The sequence below is a fragment of the Saccoglossus kowalevskii genome, chromosome 6 (genome assembly GCF_978046115.1).
Source record: "Saccoglossus kowalevskii chromosome 6, keSacKowa6.1, whole genome shotgun sequence".
NCBI classification, from domain to species: domain Eukaryota; kingdom Metazoa; phylum Hemichordata; class Enteropneusta; family Harrimaniidae; genus Saccoglossus; species Saccoglossus kowalevskii.
The window spans coordinates 30,917,983-30,944,170 of record NC_140646.1 but is presented as its reverse complement, the minus strand read 5'-3'; the positions used below and the strand labels follow the sequence as shown (position 1 = coordinate 30,944,170).

Sequence of the window (26,188 nt, the reverse complement as noted above, 5' to 3'; positions counted from 1 at the left end):
ATGACGTAGATGGATGTAAATAATGCCATTGAAATAGAAAACTATTTTTGGATATGTAGTCATTTCGAATAATTTGTCCATTTGTCCAGGGCACACTTGAACCTCCTGCTTTTTGTAATTTTTGTGACAAATATATACCCGCATTCATTTATTAGTTCCATTATATTACACGGGTGTTGCAACGTTACAAATAATGCCATCAATATTTCCTTTTCTAGTAAACTGTGAGGAAAACGACGATTATTGCCGTAAGTTATATTAATATTAGATATATTTGATAATATTTGATCAACTAACTTCCATCAAAATATTAGGAGTTGTGAAAAGCTTGGTTGTTGATGTTGTACATGGTCTTATACAACGAAAAAAAAGCTAGCGGGTCATTAAAAAGGGATTTTTACTTCAATCACTTTACTTACATATATAATAGACAGGACTTCATGGGAGCCAATTAAAATATGCCCTTTCAATCACAAAGAAATATTACACTGTTTTTAAAAAACCCGGACAAAGAAAAAATGTTCCATGATCCTTAAATGAAGAAGTGTGTTCGGCGACCACATAACTCATTCTAGAACACACAATGTTGATAACACTTATTACATTTGTACTTCATTTTCTTACTTACCAGAAGACGGAGAGGAAAATGTAGGAGAAAACGGAGGGGAAAACGGAGGGGAAAACGGAGGGGAAAACGGAGAGGAAAACGGTTCTTTGATATTGAGACCAAGATCAGTTATCATGTTTGCTGCAAGTCTCACTCTATTGTTATTATCCGCGAAGTAAGTACAGATTTGTCTTTACTTGCTAAAACAGTAGTCATTTATGAGTTTTATGCTTGTGCGGTAAAGTAAACAGCTGAGTTGGAAAACTTTCTTTTGACATGACCATAGTGAAATTGTTTCTTAGATACTAAATTGGTCACAATGTTTTACCAATTGTTTTGACTTTCTTTTATTCCACCCCTAAATTAATTGCATTTTAACACAAATATCATAATATTTATATCGACTGGTTAAACATATAATTATATAATCTTATTCTTTTTAAAGAAATGTGACACACCATGAGTGACAGCAAGTAAGGTCACAGAACGTTCATTATTATGAATTTAATCAAATTATCAAAGATAAATAAACTTAATATTAACCCAACATTCTTAGTCATAGACTGTATATCCGAATCACAAAAATTCCGATTTCGAAAACCTTAACAGATTAATTCATACTTAAACACAAATCACTGATTCGATGCGTCCGCTTTGTTTGGTCAATCTACACAATTTTTGTTTTGGCATCTTTATTTCCCAATGACTATATAAATATTTTTAATAACAATATATTATTGGTATTTTATTTTAACAGAAACTGATCATATGTGACATAAGTGTAGTATATATGATAATATATGATGTAAAGACAATGAAGCAATCACTCGTATGGCTGATTCATATAGGACACCAATGGAAGGTCGACTGAAAGAACATTTTGTTTAGTCTACAAAATACAAACGTTATGAAATTAGGTGTATGAATTCATAGCACAGCAATACCATAGATGAATTAGAATATGAACAGTATTACTTAATAGCACAGCGTAGTTAAGTCGCTCTGAACTATGTTTTATATATATATATATATATATATGCAAGAATGTTTTCAATTTGCGATATATTGCAACAGTCCATATTTAAATTGATGCTATGATGTTACAAGTTGTTGTTATTCTCAGATAAATGTTATGTTTAGCATGTATGAATATTGGTTGAAAATTACTGTGTTGTTTGTATTGAAGATAATATTCAAAAGAACCCAATTTATTTTTATAATTAGCAGGCAGATGAATTTTGACAAACCATCTGCGTTTTTGAAATGTTTGGTGGAGCCCTCTATGTGCGTAATAAATGTATCAATGTAGAATTGCACGTGTTGTCCTGCTCAAACTCTTAAAATAGTAAATGCAAAACTCAAGTATTTCCATAAAACAACCAACTGACCTATCCTTGTCAATGAGCAAACCAATACACCCTAATCTCGAAGTACACTATTTTGTGGTGTGAGATCAAACATAGATAAATAGCTATGATAGAGAACGAAACATGTATTACCAAGTGTCATGTACTAATAGAGAACAACCTGGTCCATATGTACAAGTCGATGCACTGACGTCACAGAATACGTTATGCTAGCACAAACGTACTTCAAAACTTAAATAAAGGGTAACATTTTGAAATGGAAATGGTCATCAAAATACTTCTAGGTTTTTTTTTCATTCGTACGATATAATGATCTAAGCGTAGCTACGAAGATGTGTTTGATATTTAATGTATGCGATACATTTCAGCGCAATACAAATAAATTAACTCACTGTACGCATTTTGAATATATCATGAAATAGGAACAGACAGTAAAAATAATTTTTGTTCTGATGTAGCTAAGACAAAAACGACAGTAACAGAAATCGGTATCACAGCTAGCCATCGGACTGACTTTAGCCTGCTGGTCTATGCTGGAGAATGACCAATGTAATTCGTGCACCATAGCAACAGTCATTCGTTCACATTGGTACATGGTGCAATGACGGACAACAATAGAAATAAATCTACAAAAATAATACATTCAACAACACCGTCTAATCATTAAAAAAGGATATACGGACTCCCTGGTATACATGAAGTGATGCCAGGTTTTATATTTCAAATGAACATTACTAATTAAAATAAATAGTTGTGCTTATAAGGCGAATAGAAGAAGTAGAAATATCACTTTTGTTTAACAAATTGTATATGATAATTTGTAAGTGTTCTGTATAGTCTTGTTTGTGTCAGTTATTTTTGATCAAAATGAATAGTCAGTGCCCGGAGACGGTGTTTTGAATTATCATGATATCAGATTTTGATGATAAGGCATTTTGAGTGGCCATTGACTAATTTATGAGCCTTATAATAATCAATAGGTAGCAAAAACTGTCGATTCTTTTGGCCATGATTTCTTTTCTGTTTGAAGCGAACTATTTCGCATTGAGCCATAGTCCCGGCATTCACTCTCCAGCTTTAACGATGTTTGCAAATAAAAAGATTAAACAGGGGTGCATTATATGACGCAAAAAAAGTAAATTTAACATAAGACAACAGAGAATATACATTTTCTCTAGAGTCAGCATTCCAAAAGTATTTGAAGTTTCTTTTCATGATACTACAGTTTTTAATTATATTTCTTGTCCAGAATTTGTTGTTGCTATGGTAGTTTACCATAGGACACATCCCAGGCATGGAATTTCAACTCTAATAATAATGTTGTTTAAAACAAAAGGATGACTTTTCAAAATCTGTAGTTGGTATTTTGAACTATCATGTTTTGTTTCGGAATTACAATCGTTTCGCACAGTGGCACATACATAAACTTCGTCTTCAATCAGATCTTGATGATTCGTGATATTACAACACTTTGAGCCGCCATTGAATAGCTATATATAAAGAACATCACCACTATATTTGAATGTGAATGAATACAATAAGTGATGTCAGGTATTTTGAAACGAGTGAGCACACTCAGCTTCACATGTCGCACCCTTCATACATCATTCAGAGTCATAAACAGATGCTTTCCGAAAGAGTGAGCACCTAAATGAACATGGTAATGATAATATATCTTACAAAAATATCTTTCGCAATGAGTTCTTATCAAGAAAAACAATGGATGACTTGTCTGAATGGATATCCATAAAACTCCATAAAACACAGACGTTATCTAACATTTTAATATCTAGTATCTACAATCAAACAAGGGCTTCAGAATTACAATAATTTCTTTTTTTCTAGAAGTTTTATGAACAAAAAAGTAGATATTAAACAAATTAAAAAGACGTTTTTTTCAAGATAACTTAGTGATTTCTTTTATTGCTTCACTCTGTATACCACTATACTACGCATTGAAAACGTTATTAATCAATCAATCATTGTTAATAGGAAAGGTTCAATTCGTTACAAATATAAAGTAGATGAAAACTGGTAAAGCTTTACACTGTGAAAATGACATTATTACGAACATTGTTGGATTTGAAAAGCTTCTGCTGTTTGATGAACATTGACATTTATCTAACTCTTCATAGCTTTTTATTTGTGTCTGTTCATCTATATTTCTCTCATTGATTTGACCACTAATGCTGTATGAGTTCTCTGGGTTAAAGAACGATTTTTTTCAAAGGATTTAATAAATATTAGATTGCCATGGCTGATATTTGTGGGGTTTGGAATGTTTTTTCATGAGTGATATGTTGCATCATGAGGTCTTATTTTCATGAGCTACGAAAGTGAAAATACAGCATGGATACACCACTTCAAAAATGAAAAATAACTTCCATTCTCCACAAACAAAAGGGCAAGTCCATGACGTTATAATTACATACGTAATTAAATACGACTTTATGATAATCACCAAGAAATCATAATCAATTTGTCCACATTTGTTGAATAAGTGCACACGAGGCATTGACATACTTTGAACTCATGTTCATTGTTCAGTTTAATCAGCATTCAATGGCCATTGGGTGTGAACTTTATTTAAACACTGAAATCAAAGAATATAATTTGCATATCAGCAGTGAAAATATCAGTCAGGCAGGCAGTTCGTAAACAAACAATTTGTTACATTTCCAGATGTTATATATTATATTGCAAAGTATTTTTAATGCACATACAAGATCATGTTTTTTAGCTAATTCATGACACATCGATTAAAGTAAACAGCAGATGTATTAATGAGTTTTATGACCACAATTGAAATGTATACATGTTTTCCCTGCAGATACAATAGCCTCACTCTGTCTATGTCTGTCTTGAATCAGAGTTAAGAAATATCTCAATAACTGCCTGAATTACAGAAAAACTTTGTCTGGATTGAATAATCCCTTGGGGTCAAGGGTTGCTTTAATTTGTTTCATGGTTGCAACACCTGTTTCTCCAATTTCTTCAATTAACAGTTGTTTCTTTCCAAGGCCTATACCATGTTCCCCGGTACAAGTTCCACCAACTGCGATTGCACGTCTGAAAAATAAGTTGTGCAAAAACAAATTGGTTTCAGACCATGATCATTAGAGCAAGCATCCCAACAGAACAGTGGTCACAACAGTGGATGCATGGAAGGGAATGATTTATTATTGCTAGTTACAACTACCTTGCCATTCTTTCAGCTAGACGTCTGGCTTCATCAATTTCATCCTGGTTCTCTGGATCAACATTCATGAACACATGGAAATTACCATCCCCAACATGGCCTACAATTGGACCTGAATAATTTACAATGTTAGGATCTCAATACAGCGATATGTGTATTTTTCAAAAAGTATGTTTAGATCACCAATGCAGTGGTTAAATTGATTGGAGTCAATGAGTTCTTTAACCAATGTGAATCATTTTCAATGATGGGGGTTTAAATCCACCAATGTGACCACTTGATGGGCAACCAGGAACTATCATGGTTGACGATCAATTGCAATGGTCAGAGACACCAAATGACTTTCACCAATGTTGACCATGATCAACTGAGGTCAGAAAAAATTAGACAATGGTCAAAAACACCAGGCATTTGAATTTTCACTGACCATCTTTGATGATTAAGCTTTATATTATGTACCTATGACAGAAGAATGCTTCAGGTCTTCTTTAGTAGCTACGATGACTTCTGGTAGTTTAGAAATTGGTACACAAACGTCAGTGGACAATCCCTGTACATTACAATATATCAGTCAGTGAATAAATATAAGTAGAAAATCAGCAACTGGCATATCAGTAATGTAGCTATACTGTGTAAAATTGTAAATTGTTAAATTTAAACAACAAAAAATAGCCAATAAATTGCTAAATCTCCTCAAATACATGTAGATGAATATCCATGATTTTCCCTAATTTTTGTAAATTAAGAGCATTGAATCAAGCTCAGAATTGTTTGTTCATTCCAAGGGTGTTGTTGCTCAAAAAAATGCCTAATATTTCAAATAGTGAGTAGAAAGTGATGTACTGTCCTATTGAATCGTGTGAGAGCAATATGACTGCTAAAGAAATACAGACATGTACACGAAAATGTAACACAAATTCAGAGAGCTTGTTGCCATGCAAATGCTATGTGTTACAATGACTTGTAGATTCTGAACTAGAAAACACTGTATTACCTTTGCCCCAGGCCTGAGAGCCAATGTAGAATACCATGCACTATGTCTTGCCTTCCATAATTTATTTCTCTCATCTACATCTTTGGCCCATGTGAAATCAGAACCACCATTGTATTCTACCAGTTCCGCTATGCACATATGGTGGTAAAACACATTTAACTAGTTATGATATGATATGACACAGTCTTCAATATAATGTTTTCAATGTATGTTTAAATATGAGTGCATGTGCATGTCAATCAGTGAAACAAAATGGCCACCAATCAGACATTTTGTCCTGTGATTTCCATCACTTTTTGCCATCCTGAATCAGATCACAGAACAAATACACATCACATATATCCCAAGATGTAAAATGTAGTTTGAAATTTTTAAAATAATATGGCCACCAGTTGGCCATTTTGAATCCCTTTTATTCAAACACAACCATAATAATAACTTATTGCATCCCTAGAATACAATTTCTATCAGTTGACAACAATAACAGTATTTGCAAAAGAACATTCAATAAAAAAAATGAATTTCCCTGTTTCTCTGCAAAACTGAACTCAAGAATAAAGTAAGAGTTCTTACCAACAGTTTTTGCCTGGTCATCCACAACCTTGTCATTTCCTTGGAACTCAAGAAATAATGTGGGAGCAATTTTATAATCAACATTATTATATTTATTACAGGCGTCAATCATAACTTCATCTAAAAATTCTACAAAAAAAAAAAAAATGAATGAATATCAACAATTAGAGAGTTACTCTAAATCAGCCCTACAGAGTTGCTCTAATCACCCCTCCAGAGTTGCTCCAAATCACCCCTCCACTCCAGAGTTGCTCTACATCACCCCTCCAGAGTTGCTCCAAATTACCCTCCCTCAAGAGTTGCTCATGGTGACCCACTAATGAATTTAATTTATTGCCTTCTTCTACTTAGACATATGATGTTTACTATGCACCATTAGTATAGTAGTTCTCCCTTTTTTCAGTTCCTCCCTCAATCTGTGTACTTGCATATTTCATATAAAAAAGTATAGGGAAAAATATTTATACTGATATTTTCAATGATCTATTCACTTAGGGGTTTTCTTTTTTATCAATTCATATTTATATATGTTTGATGAAAATGACAAATAAATGATTACATCTTATTTATCTGTTACTGAACAGATACTCAAAATGACTCAAAGGACTCAAAGTGAAATGGATAAAATCTCACCAATTCTAGACACTGGAATTCCACATTGCATAACTTGTGTAACAGTATCTACAGCTGATTGCACAGTATCAAATGTACACACTGCAGACACCATCTGTAATATAATATACTTGATCAAATTGATTTACAAATTGTATTACCAAAATAATAGGTATTGTTTAAAAAAAAACTTTCAGGGGCAGGAGACACTACAAGTCATTTATGTTTTTCCAGACTGTTTGACTGTTACAAGTAATGACAGTACAAACAGTGGATTTTAGTCATTGACACAGCTGTGTGGTCATCGATTCATCAAATGAAAATCTAACACAAGCCACTATGAACTACGGGACTCATCAAGGTTTCACAAAAATTGCATGAATGAATCTCAACCCCACATTAACATTTAGGTGTTGTTTTTTATAAACTCAAACCTACAGATCATGTGTCTGCTGCAACAACTACTACACTATTGTTATTCTATCTATTTAAATTACAAATATTTTCTAAGAAATAGTGAAAAACCAGGTTTCCATCTTTTACTTACAGATTCTGGAATGCCATGAAGCCTAATAGTTGCTTTTGTGATAATTCCTAGAGTTCCCTCTGAACCAACAAAAAGATTAGTCAAATTATACCCGGCTGATGTTTTCCTGAAATGAACAAGTCATAATGGAGTCCTCATTAGTTCAATAGTAAACAAAATTGAAATGAGTCAGCCAACTTCAATAAGAACATAAAACAACTAACATGATTGTAACATATAATTGTTGTCAATGTATATCAGAGACATGGTTTTAGAATAGCATTTGCATTTGATCATTTTGAATCTGATCTGAAAAAAACACACATCATAGTCCTGTCATGTATATGTATGCACCAAGATGAACAAATGCTGTCTATGTATAACCAAAACCTGGATCCAAAATGGCAGAAATGGTGACCAGTCAGTCATTTTCAATTGAATCATTCAATAAATTGATGTGAATATATATGACATGATGGATGATGTAACTATTAAACTTGAACATGATTGGTCAAGGCATCTCAGAGATATGGCTCTGGAACAAAATTTATTTAAACAAAATGGCCACCAGTCGGCCATTTCGATTCTGATCTGAAAAAAAAATGACATGCATCAAGGTCTCATAAAGCATAACATATGTGCCAAGTTCGCACAAAATATATTCATACAATACTAGGATCTGGTTTCGAAATAGGAAATTCTTGATTTTGATGAATTCTGAACATTAAAATGGCCATCTAATGGCCATCTTGAAGCGAATCATGATAAAAATTGATGTGCATATGTCTCCTGATTTATGAGTGTATGAGTGAAGTTTGAATGTGATTTACCCAGGCATGTCAAAGATACAGATCAAAATAGACCAACCTACAAAATCAACTCAAGTCCTCGTCTTTGGCGGAAATGCTCTAAGGTTAAATTAATCATGTTGTTACCCATTTATTATGCATAAATTTGTAAAAAAAACAATGACAATCTAGACATAAAACACAACAAAACAATACACATCTGACCTTGATCTCTTGCCCTTTCCAGCGGTATCAATGACACTGCCATTGGCTAACACAACCTGTAAATTCATGACGTTTTCTCTCATGGTGCCGTAACGTACAGCATTTGTACCAGACGCACTAGTTGCACACATACCACATACAGTGGCATCAGCACCAGGATCTGGAAACAAAAATATCTCTTCTTAGTCATATATGTCTCTGAGGCAGCAGGCCGGCCTGCGACTGTACTTGCAATGAGTCACTTGTGGTCATTGTAGCCATGCCCTTAAATTTTATGAAAATAAATAATGCATTTGACCAACATTCGTACTATAAATTGTTTTTACTGCTAGCAATTTTTGTAAATTTCCTGATTTTCATTGAATTCGTAGACACAAAATTTAGGACCCCAGAGAAATTTTCACTTGGAGTGCCCAAGCTTGCGAGGGTGCGTAAGCCGTATAACCGAGTGCAAAAAAAGACATTTCTAGTCCATAAAGGTTTTATCATATACCTTATAACAGTAATTACATTTTACTATGGCATGACCTCAAACACACAACGTAATTTAGAATGACAAGTTTTGTTTGGGTTGATGAAAGCTGGGCGTGCTTGGCCTGGCGTGATACAGGAAATTATTGCCCTGATGTATGGGCACACATCCCATAGCGTTACGAGGCCGGGCAATACAAGGTATATGATAATGTGTTAATACTTACCAATAGGAAACCAAAGTCCAGTATCTCGCAAGTAACTATTAAGCATATTTCTTGTCACACCAGATTCAACTGTCACATCAAAATCGTCAGGGTTCACCTCAACGATTTTATCCATTTTCGTCATGTCAATACAAACACTGCCCTGCGTGAATGAAAAGCAATATAATAATTGAGAGATATGTACCATAATTAGAGGGCTCCTGTCTTTTGCAATTCGATTATTTGAGGGCTCCTGACGTTTTTTATAATATTGCAAGTACAAGTGACAGAGCTGTGTGACCATCTGAAGTAGTTCATTGTGATTACCTGTCTTGTGAACCACAGTATAAAATTTTAATATTTTCTGATTTTGTTTCCCAATTTGTATATTATCAAATTAAAACATTGCTGTTGTATTATTCTTGATGAAGAAAAACAGAAATAAGTTGTATCCATACTCACTCTTATTCCTGTAGCCGCTCCTTCAAGTCCGGTACCCGAACCAAATGGAACCATTGGTATACTGTATTTGCTGCATAACTTGACGACCTCACAAACTTTATCCACACTCTCTGGCCATACTACAATGTCAGGTGGAACACATCTTCATAAACAATACAACAAAGTGAATAGATAAACAAATGATTGTCTTTGATATTTGAAAATATATGACTAATAATAATTATCTTTATTGTGTTCGTATCCCTATTAGGATTTTGACTAAAATGCAATACAGATGTAAATAAAGACAAATTAAAGTGAGAATAAAAATACACACAGGAAAATAAATAAAAACAACTAGCAAATAAAAGTAGAAAAAAAAAATAATGGTAAAGTAAATTGGATTGTGTTGGTGAATGTTTAGATTACTATTGCATGTACATGACCTTATCTTGAGATAGCTGACTATAATGTTGTCAACTTTTCCTCTCGTGTTTTGAAACAGTTCTCTATGTATTTTGCTATTTGTATTATTGTTTTCTCATCTTATTATTTAAAATATATTTTAATTTTTCTTTATTGTTTGCTAAGTGTTGGGGTGATAACAGCTGATAAAGTTTTTAGCGTAGAGATCACATGTTAAAATAAAATGTTCTTCGTCCTCTATGGCGTTATTTTCACAACATAGACATTTTCTGTCAGATATATCTGTGTTGTTATATCTCCCAGTCTCTATTTGTAGTCTGTGAGCACTAATCCTCAATTTTGTCATTGATGACCTGTGATGAGTATTTTTGACTACGTGTAAGTAGTTTTCAAAGCCAAAGTCTGTTTTCAGTTCTCTGTAAGTGCGTAATTTATTTTTGTGATTTTTCCCTTTGTTATCATTGTCTAAAATCTGTTTACAATTTTTTTCAAACTTTGTTTTTAGTTTTTCTGATATTATTTTATCTATATTTACATTGTTCGCATTTTGCTTTTTTCTTCCTGCCACAAATGGTCTATATCTAGATCTTTAAGTATAAGTTTTAACCCGGAAACCCAGTTGTAGGTGCCAGAGTTGTCTAGTTCCAAGCTGAGACTGTATGCTTCATATACCAGTGAATTTTCAGGCATTTTTTTTTATTCGAGACCAGTATTTGATCATCTGTTTTATACCTGTTGTAATTAATGGATACCTTCCTAATTCTAAAAGACATGCCACATTGGTCGCTTTGCTGTTAACTTTGAGTAGATATTTGCAGTATTTCATGTGTAATTGTTCCATTGGTGACATGATATTCATATACATCTTTTGGTGTTTAATTATACTATCTGACCAGATTTCTGCACAGTATAAAAGTATTGGTTTATCATGGTATCAAACATTTTAAGATATGTTTTTATTGGTATATATGTATCTGAGAATAATAACTGTTTCATTTTGAATCATGCTTTCATAGCTCTATTTTTAAGATCTTCTTGAGCCAAGTCAAATTTACCATTTGTTTTCAATTTAATTCCAAGATAAGTGTATGTTGACACTCTTTCTAGTTCTACACCATCTATGTGAAAATTTTGGTTTTTAATGTGTTTGCCACTTTTGTTGAATATCATGGTTTTTGATTTATTAATATTAATGCTTAATTTCCATTTTTTGCAGTAAATTTGAAGACCGTTTAGTGCATTCTGCAAACCTGAGCTGCTTTCTGATAGTCATCTGCGTATAGTAAACATGGCAGTGTATTATTTCGCAAAGATGGCGGGTTGTTTTCCCCCATGTTTATATGTTCTTTAATGTCAATAACGTATATATTAAATAAGAGTGGGCTTAGGCCATCCCCACTGCCTTATGCCTCTTTCTACTGGAAATGTTTTTGTTAAGCCATTTTTTGTTTTTACGCATGCAAGTGAATTTTGGTAAATACTATTGATTATTTGGTAAAATTTTCCTGTGATACCATTTTTTCTTAATTTGTACATTAGTCCAGGGTGCCACACTGAGTCAAATGAATTTTTGAAGTCAATAAAACATGCAAAAATGTATTTCTTGTTGTTAAGATATTTTGTGACAAGTTGTTTAAATACAAATATGTGATCTCTTGTTCCAAATTTTGGCATGAATCCAATTTATTATTATTTTATTGTCCTGTATATACCGTAGTTGGTTAGACGTTGTTTCAGAATTGATGTGAATAGTTTACTTAATGTGCTCAGAAGGGTGATTCCCCTGTAGTTGCTAGGGTCTGTTTTGTCACCTTTTTTATAGATGGGTTTAATGATACCTGTATTCCAGCTGCTTGGATACTTGCCACTAGATAAAATAAGATTGAATAATTTTTGTAAAGGCTTTATTAAAATATGTCTGCCTGTTTTCAGCATTTCGTTTTTAATTTTATCCAGACCTGGGCTTTTTCCAGCTTTCTGCTTATTTATTTCATTTTGTATCTCAAGTTCTGAAATGTTTTTGTCAAGCATATCTACTGTCTGAGAGCTCCATTCTAATAGGTCAATGTCTGCATCTTGGTTATAGTCTCTCATCTGCTCGGAAGAATTCAGTTCTTTAAAGTGTTCAAACCACTTTTTATCTTCAATGTTTTCAACATAGTTTTCATTTTGTTGGTTATTTTTAAGTTCTTTTATTAAGTCCCAGTACTTGTGTAGATTAGAGTTTCCCATGTTGTCTAGTCTATTAAGTATCTCATTTTTAAATTCTCTCTTTCTTTTTTTGATTAGACGTTTATAGTCTCTTTTAATTAAGATTATAACATTGTATTCTTAAATGTTTGTTTCCAGGATTTCTACAAAGGTTAGAAGACAATTTAAATACTTCTCTTTTCATATTAGCTAGCTCATTTGTAAACCATTTGGCTTGTTTAGTTATGTTTTTTGATTTAACATGTGAAATGTTTTGTCGAATTATTTTTTTCTTCAGACTTTTGTCAGCTGCTCCAATGTACATATTTGATATCAATTCACATGCATGGTTAATTGACTCTATATTTTAAAGTCTTTTTTATTGAATTCATCAATTAGCTTGCCTATTTCTTTACTGTAAAGCCCTGTTAAAGTGCAATTTAGATTCGTTATTCCATAAATAGATAGTGCTTGTTGGTGTTTCAGATTTGTAGTTTATTCTGTCACTTGTATCTGAGGTAGCATTAGTGTTTAGGTGATAGGATATCGGGCAGTGGTCAGAAAGAGATAGATCAAGTGGGTGGACAAAAAATAAACTGATTTTTTTCAAATAAATTATCACTAACTATTGTATAATCAACAATGCTACTGCCTCTTCTTTGGTGGCTAGTAAACCTGCCTGTGTTATCACCCATGCATCTACCATTCAAGATAATATGGTCAGTAGCCATGCAAAGATCTAAAAGTGATTCACCATATTTGTTTTTAGTTGAGTCTTGAGAGACTCTTTTTCTAAAGTTACAGGTTATGTCTGATGACTGGTAGTTGTGGTTGTTGTAAATCGCAACATCATCATCATTTCTGGTTCTAGCATTAAAGTCCCCTGTTAAAATAATTGATCCTTTCTTTGAGTATTTTTCTATGTCTTTTTCAAGTAGCTGAAATAAATTGTTTTCTTTCCGATTGAAAATACTTGAGAGCTGGGGGCAAACAGTGCAGAGAAATAAATCTTCCTCTAACTGAAAAAATTCCCTGTTGAACTGCACCCAGATGAAGTCTTCTGAGCTACTTTTTTGAACTGTAATACCCTTCTTGTACAGGTTTTTGTAATAAAAGACAACTATAAAATAGTAATTGTTTTCATTAATGCATTCAAGGTTTGCATATTCATTGAGTTCAAAGATTGTCCAGTGAAGCAAAAAGTTTTTTTGTAATTTTACATGTGAACATGAATTTAATTTAGTGGGTAAAGTTAAAACCTGGCAAATACCACATTTGCTCCATTAGAGAGAGGTGTCTCTACATTAAAAAAAAAGTTTTATTTTCATTGGCACTGTGCTTATTTCTGTTTACATTGTACACACTCAAAACCTTCCTAGAGTTCACATGGAATGGATATCATCATTACATAGTGTTATTTTATAAAGTATTGTACTCACTTATGATAAGATTCATCCTTCCCATGATGCTCTCTGACTGCCAGGGATGAGGACACGTTGTGACTACCAAGAACAGATTTGAAAGTATTCACCACATCATCGGCTATGGAAATACTTGACTAAAAATAATAGATATTGTCGAATATATATAAACTAGCTAGCAGTATAATTTGGAAAGAAAAAAAAAACAACAACAACAATAAACAAGCACTGGATGAATGATTTAAATCACAGTCCCTAAATGAATGACTTCTGCAGTAACTTTACTTCCGGGTATATCCAACGTCTTGAAAAATATGCACATGCTTACCTGATCTTCGGATACGGACGATAATGCTCTCTTTAAAAATGACCGATGAATCGTCCTCAACTGAAGACCAGTAGTAAACAGTCGTGCTGTCTTCTGCATTTTTCTTCGGGATGTCCCAGATATGTTTACTAATTTCTGCAATGAACTTTGACCTACAACTTACACCGACTGATGGCGCACCATTTTTGCACACGACACGTAGACTTCCTCTTTTCCATCGTTGCTCAAAATGGTGGGTAGCATGTGTTATGTTGGGAACTTTATTTCCCCTTAAAATGGCTGATTTCTCCTTGTTTTTTGACGTAGAATTTGTTTTTGTAATTGTCGGTGTTATACTTGTTTCATTGAATCGAAATGTATTCAAGTTATTCCACCTAAATGACGATATTTGTATTTTAATTTACATGTGCATGCCGAGTAGTCGTCCAAAATGGCCGCTCACTTGTTTGACAAGCGTGGAACTCGTGAAATAAATATCAGCAGGTTGTCGGGTGTTTGTCCGAACATTGTTTATACTATATACTGGGTACACCTGCCACCTGTTTGTGGGGACGGTCGACTTTCTGCTTTTGTTCAATAAAGTTGGATATTAGTACTTAATAGCTTTCGAAGCGTTTTCCCATTCCCCGGCGAGTAGCTCACACCTTTATTTAGCTGTGCGTTCATAATTCGTATTTGTCGGTGCGTCTTGGATGATATTTTAGTTATTTCTGATAAATTTGGTGTTCTGGAAAGACTTTCCAATGTACCCTGACCTGTAATCCTATCTTTAACCCTACTCCTACCTACATTTCCCCCCTCTAATTAATTGTGTATGCCCCACTTGAGAACACCTGTCTAGAGGGACATATGCAATTGAATTGGGGACTGGAGGGTTAGAGTTGGGGTAAGGGGTATATTAGAAATTCTTTAATTTGTTATTTAGGGCGGCAGTCGTCGTGCCGCGTCCTGTTCGATATGGGACTCATAGCGACGTATACAATGCGTATAAAATACATTGTTTATTTACATGAAATTCGAACACGCACTGCGCGACAACCACCGCGCTTTAAGTTATTTTTTGGATATTAAAATTTTATTAACCCTGAAGATCTACGGTTTCTTGTGTAACACAAATATGGAACACCAAATAAATATCAATAAAAGCACACTATTTTCTCTAGCTGAAATCTGTAGCTCTCATGGTTTTGCTGTATTGTCGATAAGGTTATTTGCTCAGTTATGAGGTGATCAACAGATGAAATAACACTGCTGACAATAAAAGAAAGACTAAGGCAAAGCCAATAGAACTACAGAACTGCAGCTATATTTTCTTGTGTCACATCATCAAAAATATCCGTCTAATTGTTAAATATTGATTAAACATCCATCAGATTAAAAACCGTAACAAAAATTTAGTTTGCTAGACCGTTTGTAAGCCATTTTCTTCTGGTCAAATGAGGACAATATGACATCACTGTATTAGGTATTTCTGTCCCCATACCGAAAGTGAACGCGTTATCTACTGTAGATGCTTGTATACACTGCCCACAGTTATTTGAAAGGACTGAAATGCGTCTCCCAATGCCTGTAGGACTATTTACAAAAATGACTACAACTGGAAATAACAAGAGGCCCTAGCAAACTACTACTAGCAGCAAACCATCGTTTTCTGGCGTTTTCATGTAATTTTGTCCTTTTTCAACCTGAAGAAAATATCTGCCGCCAAGAATAAGTTTATTTATGGCTTATACCCGAGATAATGTATTGTATTGCTTGAAGCATTATTCATGTTTTTTCTGGTGCACATGGAGTCCAAAAAATATAAATATTGCTTCTCAGAGATAGTGTATGTATGTCTGTTTTTTTCAATACAATGAACAACACAAAGACTAGTGATGTAGATGAAATGAGATGTGTTCCATTACCAAATCATATGATTATGTTGATTTTCAGGTGTTTAAACGGTTTATTGAGATTGGCCGTGTGGCATACATTGCCCATGGTAAGGATGCTGGCAAACTGTGCGTCGTCGTAGATATAGTCGACCAAGCAAGGGTAAGGTTATCAGTCTAGGTTCATACTTTACTGTATTCAGAAGACATACGGAAGGAGTTCACTGGATTTAACCCCTTTTCCTGCCGGCCACATGTGCTATTATATCGATTGGACCAGATAAGGGATAATTTTGGAGGATTTGTTGTTGCATGGATATTATTATTAGCTATTGGCAAAATAAGCAAAAATAAGGCCAATGAATAATTCAGTCTTATTTATTGTCTGATAGATTTTCAGCATTAGTGAGCTAACAAAATATAAAGGGGGTTCTTCTGAATAGTCTACTCACTTCATGTCAGGGTGGCTAGATCAATAGAAAGATATATTTGAGGGGCTACTAATAATTATTTGTATTAATTCCCCCAAATGTTTTTATTTGACTTTACAGGTATTGGTTGATGGTCCCTGTTCTGGTGTGATGCGACAAGCTGTCAACATGAAAAGACTCCATCTTACAAAGTTTGTGCTCAAGATTCCCCATTCAGTCAGAACCAAAATTGTCAGGAAAGCCTGGGAAAAAGACGAAATCACCAAGAAATGGCAAGATACCACATGGGCAAAGAAAATTGTAATTAAAGAGAAGGTATGTCAATTTTGGGATGGAAGTGGTGTTCTTGCTAAGTTTTCTATTTTCCTTTGATGTCATATATCACAACAAATTCAACATTTTGTTTTATTCTCTTGGTTGCTCAGTCCCAAATTTGATTAGAGGGAACCAGTCAATTGAGAGGTGAAAATCCAAATAAATTGATCAGGACTATTGATTATTAATTTTTTTCAGCTTTTTCATTGCTGCTTGCTTTTATCTATAGGTACTATTTTAAATTTTAAAATGTGGTTGCCATGAAGTCAATTTCTATTTCTCACTTCAAATTGTAAAAATGAAAATTCCTATGGCTCAGATTATTTCATTCAAACCGGTACAATTCATGAGTATTCCTAACAGTTTCTGCTGATTTAAGTACAGACATTGTATCAAATAATCAATAACCATATCCTGAGTTTTTTGTTGTGTTACCCATAACTATCCACCCAAGGCCCTCTGATTATGACTTCTTGGTACTGAAATCTGCAGAAAATGTTAAATACTTTTGAGTTGTAAAGTGACATTCACAGAAAAATACAAATGTCTGACGTCTTGGCATTTTAAATAGACTAATTATGATAGAATAATAATTGCCAGTTTTGTGTAATTTATGACAATTTACATGCTAAAGTTGTATTATTTTTCTATCTGTAGAGGGCACAACTTACAGATTTTGACCGTTTCAAGCTCATGAAGGCAAAACAAGCGGTAAGTGAATAGCTAATGTTAACTGTTTAATGGTGAAATGTGGACTTGTTTTGCCCCTTTGCAAAGATGCAAAGCCGGTCTTTTGACTTGTATTTGATCTGCACAAGCAAATTTAAAACAGGCGTCTTTGAAATAGACACACCTTGAATGATGCACATTAGATCTTGTGCACTATGGAAAACAAAATTGAAATATTCTAATCGATACTGAATTTTTCCCCTTGGAGAGTACCAGGATATGTAACCTTTAGGGTCATGCACAAGTCTTATTGGACCTGCTTGGGCTTTAGTCACTTTGTTTGGATAATCAAATAAATTTCTGATGGGACCATGGAATGGAGTTCAGATAACAAGAAATGTTTTTTAATTGATGTTCAAATAAGCTTTAACACATTGCCTGCTAAAACCCTCTACATATTGCAGAAATTAATAGGAAAAAACTGCATCAGTAGGCAATGTGTTAATCTGAAATGTGGCAATAATTGTCAATGCCATTTAATGAATGCGCTATCACTCGTTCTATTTCTACATTTGGCTTACTGTGATTGTCTCTCTGCGTCTCACTTTAACCACATATTTCTTGTATTATTTACAGCGAGGCAGAATTATCCGTACCCAGTATAATAAAATGAAGAAAGAGGCGGCTAAAGCCAAGTAAACAAGATGCCGATTTGTATTTGTTACTGTCTAGGGGTTAAATAAACAACAGACGTTACAAATATTGTCTTTTACAGTGTGTGTGTGTGTGTGTGTGTGTTTGTACCTACCATATAAAACATTTACTGCTTTGCAGAAGTAAACTGACAGTGATCAACATGTACAGTAATGTCTGTCAAAACTGTTAACCACACTGTTGTGGTAGAATTATTTACTAGTAATTATATCATTAAGATCAAATGGCATTCACAAGAATTCAGGCCATGCAAAACTATTTACACGATTCTTCCCGATTGGCTACCTAACAGTTTGACCAATCTGAAAACAGCTGTAACTTGTGTTTTTTATGTGTACAATAACAAACCAGAGAAAATAAGGATTCGATTCAACACTACTGGCCTCAAAACACATGCTATTGGGGTATCGAAACTACAAGTTTTTGTTGCAAATTTAATTCTTGCCCTAGTTAAAAATGATGCACCTACCTGGGTAAGTGTGAACTCAATTAAGATACTGGGGTAAAAAACTGAGAACTGGCTACGGTCAACTGAAAATAGATTATTTACAAAGTGATCTAGATGTATGTGGACATGCGTGATCAAGGCTACATACAGTGGCTGTTTCAAATAAGTAGTATCAAAGGTCAACACTATTTCCACAGTCATCTGGTATTGGGAAAGTGATCCATAGGACTGAAAGCAGATTCTGTAAAGTGAAAGTACTGTTCAGACATTGAATGTCGCTTATCCCTATTTCATTTGTTCACATAACATTACATATTAATGATATCGCAGGTAGATGGCGCTACATTTATGATTTATAAATTTGTATGACTAGACACGACAAGAAACTACCACTAACGTCAAATTCCTGTAGATCAAAAGACAAAATATTGAGTTGAAAGTTTGAACCCAACCAGGGCCGCGACTTAATGAAAGATGGCTACACGGATGCTAACTGTAGTTAACAGCCTGTATGGGTTGAGGTTCTAGTAAACGTCAGATCTTGTGGTTAGCCTTAGTTGACATTTCGTACTTTAAGCCCCATCATGGATTGTGTGTTGGCGAGTTGTGTAACTCTTGTGTAGAGGGACAATGGGCCAATGACCTGTGGAAATCGCACTCAGTTCATGTACATAAAGTACTAATGCTGTTTTTTTTCTACTACAAACCACCTGCTTTAATAGCTCATTCAATATAGTGACCATGTATTCAAACAGCCTGTTAATTTGAAAATCGCTAGTTGGATCTAGAGTGTTGATGCTCAAAAAAATATCCCATTTTTAAATCATGAGGGGCATGCGGGTAGGTAATAACAGAATATTACACAAGGATGCAATTATACTGATAATATCAAGAGACCAAAGTGTTTACATGCAATAGTATTAGTATTTTACTTTTAGATGATAGTATCCAGAAAAAGATGCATACTATCACCATTGTTAAAGACATCCATTAATTATCTGGTATGTCATCCCCAATGTTGACAAAAACATATCAGGTGCAAATTTAATTTTCAGTTTTGCACATCCTTCCAATAAGGATTATAGTAAATATTATCAGTGTTCTTCTCCTCATCTATCGCTAAAATGCAGTTTAATTCAAAGATTTCTTCTGGTGATGAAATAATTTGGAGATTATTAAACTGAAGAAATATAAATAAAAAAACCTAATACAGTTTCAGTTTAGCTCCTTGGGATTTATTTTAGCTGTTGGATATTGAGAATCGCAGATAACAAAATAATGAAACCTGTAGTACACTGCCGCCTACGGCGAAGAATGTGTATTTGGATTCGTACCTTGTCCTTCTAAGCAGGCTCAAGTTTGCGATTATTTTAAATCGCGAAGAGTTTCAGTTGTGAAATTTCGAAAAGAAAATGTTGTATTACAAATGAAATTGTGAAAATTTCCAGATTATAAATAAAAATTTATATCAAAACGAATTCATTGAGTGAAAAAAATAAACCTCCCCGACGGGGAATTGAACCCCGGTCTTCCGCGTGACAGGCGGAGATACTTACCACTATACTATCGAGGATGTGGCTGTCATCATGCGTATTTTAATGCCATTCATAGATTAGACAAATGCACACCTTGCGTAGAAAAATATACTAGAACAAAATACTATCAATCTACACTCACGCTTTTCGCCGAAACAATGTCCTATTCAAATTACATACTGAAATAATGTGACGGAAAGTTCTAACAAGACCATATCAGCAAAAAATATATCCCGATCCTGTGCATTGTACAAATGTTACATCGTTTTAACTTATTCTCAACCTTCGTATAATAAAATAAAGTGGATATGATAAGATAGGTAAGGAATTTAATTTAATTTTAAATGTACACGAATACACGATACAACGTAGATGGAGTAGACCGCCCTTGCTCTCGGAATTACTTAGGTCTATCGGCAAGGACATAGTATAATGGATGGAACAGAAATAACAGAGGGTCGGTGCTTTTCGGAGATGGTCCGCATTTATTGTGCAAGCCCTTGAGGCCACTGCATTTATTTATTCAACGATTTTAAATAATTTATATTATTAGTATTTCACGCATAAAAAATACGTTCAAACATACAACAATCATATATTAATTACCCAATATTCAAAATAAATTAATCAGCATTTTTCTCCACTTAACCAATACGAAAAGAATTTTGCTCGGTGACATGACATGAAAAATTCATATCATTTATTCATAAAAAAAAACATTTCTAAATATTGACATTTAATTTAGTGAGTTTTTAGTGATAATTACTTTTCCAATAAATAAAATGGAATGTTATATCCCACAATGCATTGCACATATTGGAAAAAATCACGGACCATTCCTATGAATCGCGCCCTCAAGTACAGTGATCGCTTCTAGAGGGCGCGATGTATAGGTAAGGTGTTGTGCATGATGATGTCCTAGATGTATATTTCAACCAATGACTAAGTTTGAGCTATAAAAACGTCGAATTTCATGCAAACGGTTGTCATTTAAAAGAGAAAAAAATAGGTGAGGTCAATTGTAGATTTTTTTCTTTTAATATAATACAATATTTACAAAAACAAATTTAATTTTGTTTTAGTTGACGATAAATCATATCACGTTAACAACATGTTAATAAAAATACATGTTCAGTTTAATAGGTATCAAAATCTATGAAGTTAACTTACGATAATTCATTTCAACCCCGTCTCACGTACCATTTATGGAAAAATACAAATATTGCAATATTTATTGACGCCACACGCACATAACACGGAATACACAATACTAAATTCCATATGATTTGCTCATTTTTATACATGATTTGCAGAACAAATATGATATAGTTATTTGAGCTGTTACAATTAGAAATAAAACCATAATCTACACGTACGTCACGTGTCATGCACGATATCGGTGATTCAGAATACATGAATTGAATACAGTATTTTTAAACACTGAGGACAATCACGCCACAGGAAAGAGACTATCTGCTGATATTGCAATGTTATACTAGATTTAGTATTCACTGTAACAGCATACTGGATATGCTCTGCGTTGTGTTGCTTTTATATTGCTGATTCAACGTTTTTGCTTATCGTACTTAGTGTGTGAGTGTGTGTAATTTCAATGTGCATTTCGAAAATGTCATACCTTCTGTCTATTATAATTGAATCGCCTCTAAATTACAAAAAGTTCACCATACCAATGCAATGCTGTTCCTATCTGAGCACCTTTTGTAACGTGTTAACATTTTGTTTATTCCACTGTCGTTTATGTTTTATTTTCCCAGATTCGTCTAGTATCGTATCGATGAAGTGACATTTTTGCATCTTTTTCTTTTCTAAAATATATGCGATACGTCACCAATGGTGGGTTCGGAGTTCTTTCGTGCCGTGCATGTTCGTCAGTTCGTGGGTGCCCATATTTACATCCATGAATTACATAGGTTGGATGCAGTACATGTACATCAAATAAAATATTTATCTGTCAAGTCGTATTGTCATAGATATATGTTTTGATGACTTTTGTTCACGTGACCAGCTACGAATCAGTGAGAACAAAATGGCGGTCTGGGTGACGTACTCGAACTAAAATGCCACCGCAAATGATCTATCTCAAAAACAATAGCGGATAATAAAAAGTACAAGAGTGAATATCACGACCAGATATCATTTTGCATAAATATAGTGAGGCTTATAGAGGGATACATGCAAAGTCATTCCTGTGGGAAGTTTAAGTTCTCGAATATCGTCCATAAAAGAGAATCCCCAGCCCAGTTGATTCCCTAAATTCGTAAACTCAAATCTGGTGACGTAGTTGTATTTTCCATTCTTTGACAGTCGTAGATGAAATGTGATTGAGCGTAGACCAAGTTCACGGCAAACCTTAAAATAGAACAAAGATTATAGGTCAGTTTCTCCATATTTTCATTATTATGGTTACACGAGGTATACAGAACGTATATGGGGAACAACTGGGATAATCGAGGATTATCAATAGAAAATAGAAAGAGAAGAAAAAAATATTTTTATGTGAGATCTATGGTGAAAATATCTCCTCATATTTCGAAATTTCGGCATTGATGGGAATTTTAATATTGTAAACAATTTTCAAAATATTCACTTTAATTTATTCAGCTTCCAGCTGTTTTCTCCCATAATTCATTGCACAAAGAGAGAGAGAGTGGTACGAAATTGTAAGAGAAGACGATGCCCAGTAACATGTTTGGAGAATAAAAGTGAAAACATTAATATACAATAAAATAATATATATCGATCAGCATACGGCAATGGCAATGTACTCCAACTCGAAATATGTCGTACATATATTTACCTGTTGTCGGTGTATGTATTCCGTTCCAGTCCACGATTTCCATGTTTTTTCAACTTGTTTAATGTCAATGCTTTCTTCAATTTGGTTGCACACAATCATGTAGATAGTTCTGTCAGTTTGTGGTATTTTCGGCAGTGGTTTGATGTGTGTATTGGCAATGAGAAACTTTTCGGCAAAACCAGCTGCCAGGTAAAGCATACAAAGTATATGTCAATATTGAAAGAATAAATCACCGCCACAGTCGGATATACGAGAAACTGCAGAATTCACAACATATATTCTCGAACCGCAGACATTCTACCAAGTTTATTTTTAGTTTAATTCTGAGACATCCAAATCATTTAAGACACCGGAAGGTATGTTCAAATGTGATACGGTGTCTGAAACGTTGTACTTGCAACCGCCGCGGTGTAATAAAATGGGTCTTGGGACTAGCATACTGCATGGAGGTCTCTTTTTACCTCCATGATGGATTATGCGATGTACCGAACGGTGTTGCAAGGTTTAGTCGTGTAGTTAATTAGCTCAAAACTAAGTGAAAATGCCGTTTTCTTCCCCGATCAGAAATTACATCGGTCAACCCCTTAATTTACAATTATATTTCACACAGAAATAAATCAATGAAATGGGTTGTGTCTATTATATCGTGGATGGGGTTATCAGATGCTTGCAATAACAGACCCATGACTAAAATACATCAGACAGACGGAGGTCGCACCTGCATGTGAGACAATACTGGGCAAACACGTGACGTGACGTATCGTCTCACAGTTGTCTTATTATCGATCTACTATTTTTGCAGCATATTTTGAAGCGTGTCACCAAGTTGCATTGATGTTGTCATGACAACATCAATGCAACTTGGTGACAATAGGATAAAAAACAATATATTGAAATACTTGATAAATCCAATTTCGAGATCACCGTGATAATATCCCAAGCTTTCACAAGCATTTTATAAACTTAAACATTTTATGAAATTAAAAAAAAAATCATCAACTTGTGAAATTGTGTTCACCGTTTACTTTTCCCTAGTTATTTGTACACTTACAATGGTGGTTGATCACGTGACGACCTTGACCCTCCAAGACCAAGTTAGTCCAAAATTCGTCGTGGATAAACAGACCATTTTGCTCATAGGTATTAAACACTGCATAGTTTAGATATGCATATTTACCTGCAAGGTAAATATAATATTATATGACCATGTTAGAAGAGAGAAATCCACAAAGTGCATTGAGGCATTTGGGATTATAATATGGCATGATATGAACTACAATCATTATGATTTCAGATCACATCAATGTAACGCACAAAGCTCTTACATCCGGGCGATTTGCCCGTTAACGTCATCGTCCATGTGTAAATAAGACCTGTCATATGAAACACATACCGGAATTAGAGCTTTGTTGTGAACATCTTTCACTTAATGAGACCCCAGAGCAGATGAAATAGATGGACTAATGCTAAGTCTCAAATATCGCAGAAAATATGACACAAAAGACGAAAATATGATGCACATTATCGCCTTCTAGAAATTAGTGCCCCCTCTACGGAGAATACAAGGGGTATTTTTGTAAGCTGTAATCAATTGTTTTTATTTTCATAATAATGTAATTTGAATAAATAAAAAAACGTAAAATCGTGGACATGGGCAAGGTGTAAAATGTAATAAGCTATTTTACTCGTCCGTTATTTGTACAAAGATCGTATTTTTTGTAAGTGTATAAAGCATTTTCCACATTAAATGTTGCAATTCGTACTCAATTTCCAAATTTGATTCTTAAACACAATTTATCAAATATATTATAAAAATATAAAATGTAATTAGGAATTTACTTCATATGTGAAGTGTAAACAATCTTTTTTTTTTACTGTAAATCCCTATAAAGTACGCTAGCCTGGTGTGTCCGTCTATGGCAGTCAGTTTATCAAAGTTCATCTAAGGATTTATTTGTACTTGAGTGTTCAAAACAAGACCGTGAACTTGATTGTTTGACATTCCTCAGTCAAACCATGGAAGGTATGTTAGTACCTTCCATGGTCAAACAAACACTGTTGGTGTATCACAGCGATTGGTTTACGATAATATCACTACTCAGGAGCGTGATCGGAATTTCAGTGTGCTGTTGTAATGCCGTCATTACTCAAAGTAAACACATTTTCCTTACCATTAGCCTCTAAATTCTTACACAGAACTCCAGATATAAATTGTTTGTGTTTTTTCAGGTTGTCGGCAGCATGTCGAAATCCAGTTTCGAAGATCTGCAAATCACTCTCGCTAGGATTTACCTTTTCGTAAAATCCAAACGCCACAAAAAGTTTCAACTTCATTCCAGTTGGCTCATCGACCATTGTGATGGCATAGTACTTTTCTTGTTTTTAAAATCTGAATTGAAAAAAATAGGAGACCTTACTGAAATGTAAATATAACGTTCTCAAACATGTATTTGTAAAAACTCAATGACCAGAGACCGAACAGGTTGGTGGTTGTGTCCCTCAAATAACTACCAGTCTGTGGCTGTACGTAATTTTCCAATCAGGTGTAATAAGTGGCTACGGTCATACGAGAATTACTAGAAGATACATCGTCAGAATCGCACGGATTCGCGACGGTTGGGGCGATGACCAAATACACGCGAATCTTTGCTGGCGAAGATGTAGTAGAATACATTAAAAATAACTAACTAACACGGTCATGGTCACGGTCCTCGTGCTACCAATACACGGAAACTCGTCACAATAACACCAACACTCTGAAAAACATTCGAAATGTTTTTTACCTACAATTTATCGGAAAGCGCTTCTGTGTTGAACAAAATAAAACAAGTAGACCCTTTATAGTTAAAAAAAAATGAAAAATTTAATCTGTTAATCCCGGGAATGCAACTCAAAGAATAATTTAGTTTCGATAATCCTGGCTCCGTAACAGTGGTACATTTTTTTTTCAAAACGCACCCCTAGCATGTTTTCCATCGGTCCATCCCTAACATTTAAAACTACCAGCCTG

General features: G+C 34.1%; 4 protein-coding genes and 1 non-coding gene across 5 annotated transcripts in view; 2 read left to right on the top strand and 3 right to left on the bottom strand.

Annotated features, from left to right (window-relative positions):
• Positions 1-1,751, top strand: part of LOC100377252 (GLIPR1-like protein 1) — a 7,287-nt gene extending 5,536 nt beyond the window's left edge. The window contains exons 5-7 of the mRNA XM_002741449.4: positions 219-248; positions 632-782; positions 1,365-1,751. Coding sequence (XP_002741495.3) covers positions 219-248; positions 632-782; positions 1,365-1,371 — 188 coding nt within the window. The 3' untranslated portion in view covers positions 1,372-1,751. The remainder of the gene's footprint in view (positions 1-218; positions 249-631; positions 783-1,364) is intronic.
• Positions 1,752-3,702: 1,951 nt separating this feature from the next.
• On the bottom strand, positions 3,703-14,524 carry LOC100377100 (D-lactate dehydrogenase, mitochondrial-like). Its single transcript, XM_002741448.4, has 12 exons — positions 14,375-14,524; positions 14,065-14,183; positions 10,031-10,172; positions 9,590-9,731; positions 8,892-9,051; positions 7,900-8,005; positions 7,374-7,467; positions 6,741-6,869; positions 6,168-6,295; positions 5,633-5,723; positions 5,174-5,285; positions 3,703-5,043 (listed from the first exon to the last, which is right to left on the bottom strand). Exons 1-12 carry the CDS (start codon positions 14,471-14,473, stop codon positions 4,875-4,877), a joined length of 1,491 nt encoding a protein of 496 aa, XP_002741494.1. The 5' UTR covers positions 14,474-14,524; the 3' UTR covers positions 3,703-4,874.
• LOC100376648 (large ribosomal subunit protein eL14-like) lies at positions 14,505-18,423 on the top strand. The gene is made up of 5 exons (XM_002741446.4): positions 14,505-14,606; positions 16,310-16,411; positions 16,800-16,994; positions 17,652-17,705; positions 18,300-18,423. Exons 1-5 carry the CDS (start codon positions 14,604-14,606, stop codon positions 18,360-18,362), a joined length of 417 nt encoding a protein of 138 aa, XP_002741492.1. The 5' UTR covers positions 14,505-14,603; the 3' UTR covers positions 18,363-18,423.
• A 1,453-nt stretch (positions 18,424-19,876) lies between these two features.
• Positions 19,877-25,533, bottom strand: LOC144342906 (uncharacterized). Its single transcript, XM_078005769.2, has 5 exons — positions 25,350-25,533; positions 24,230-24,355; positions 23,179-23,360; positions 22,554-22,730; positions 19,877-20,005 (listed from the first exon to the last, which is right to left on the bottom strand). Exons 1-5 carry the CDS (start codon positions 25,531-25,533, stop codon positions 19,877-19,879), a joined length of 798 nt encoding a protein of 265 aa, XP_077861895.2.
• On the bottom strand, positions 20,327-20,398 carry TRNAD-GUC (transfer RNA aspartic acid (anticodon GUC)). The gene has a single exon. It is a non-coding gene; the product is annotated as a tRNA-Asp (tRNA).
• Positions 25,534-26,188: the final 655 nt, after the last annotated feature.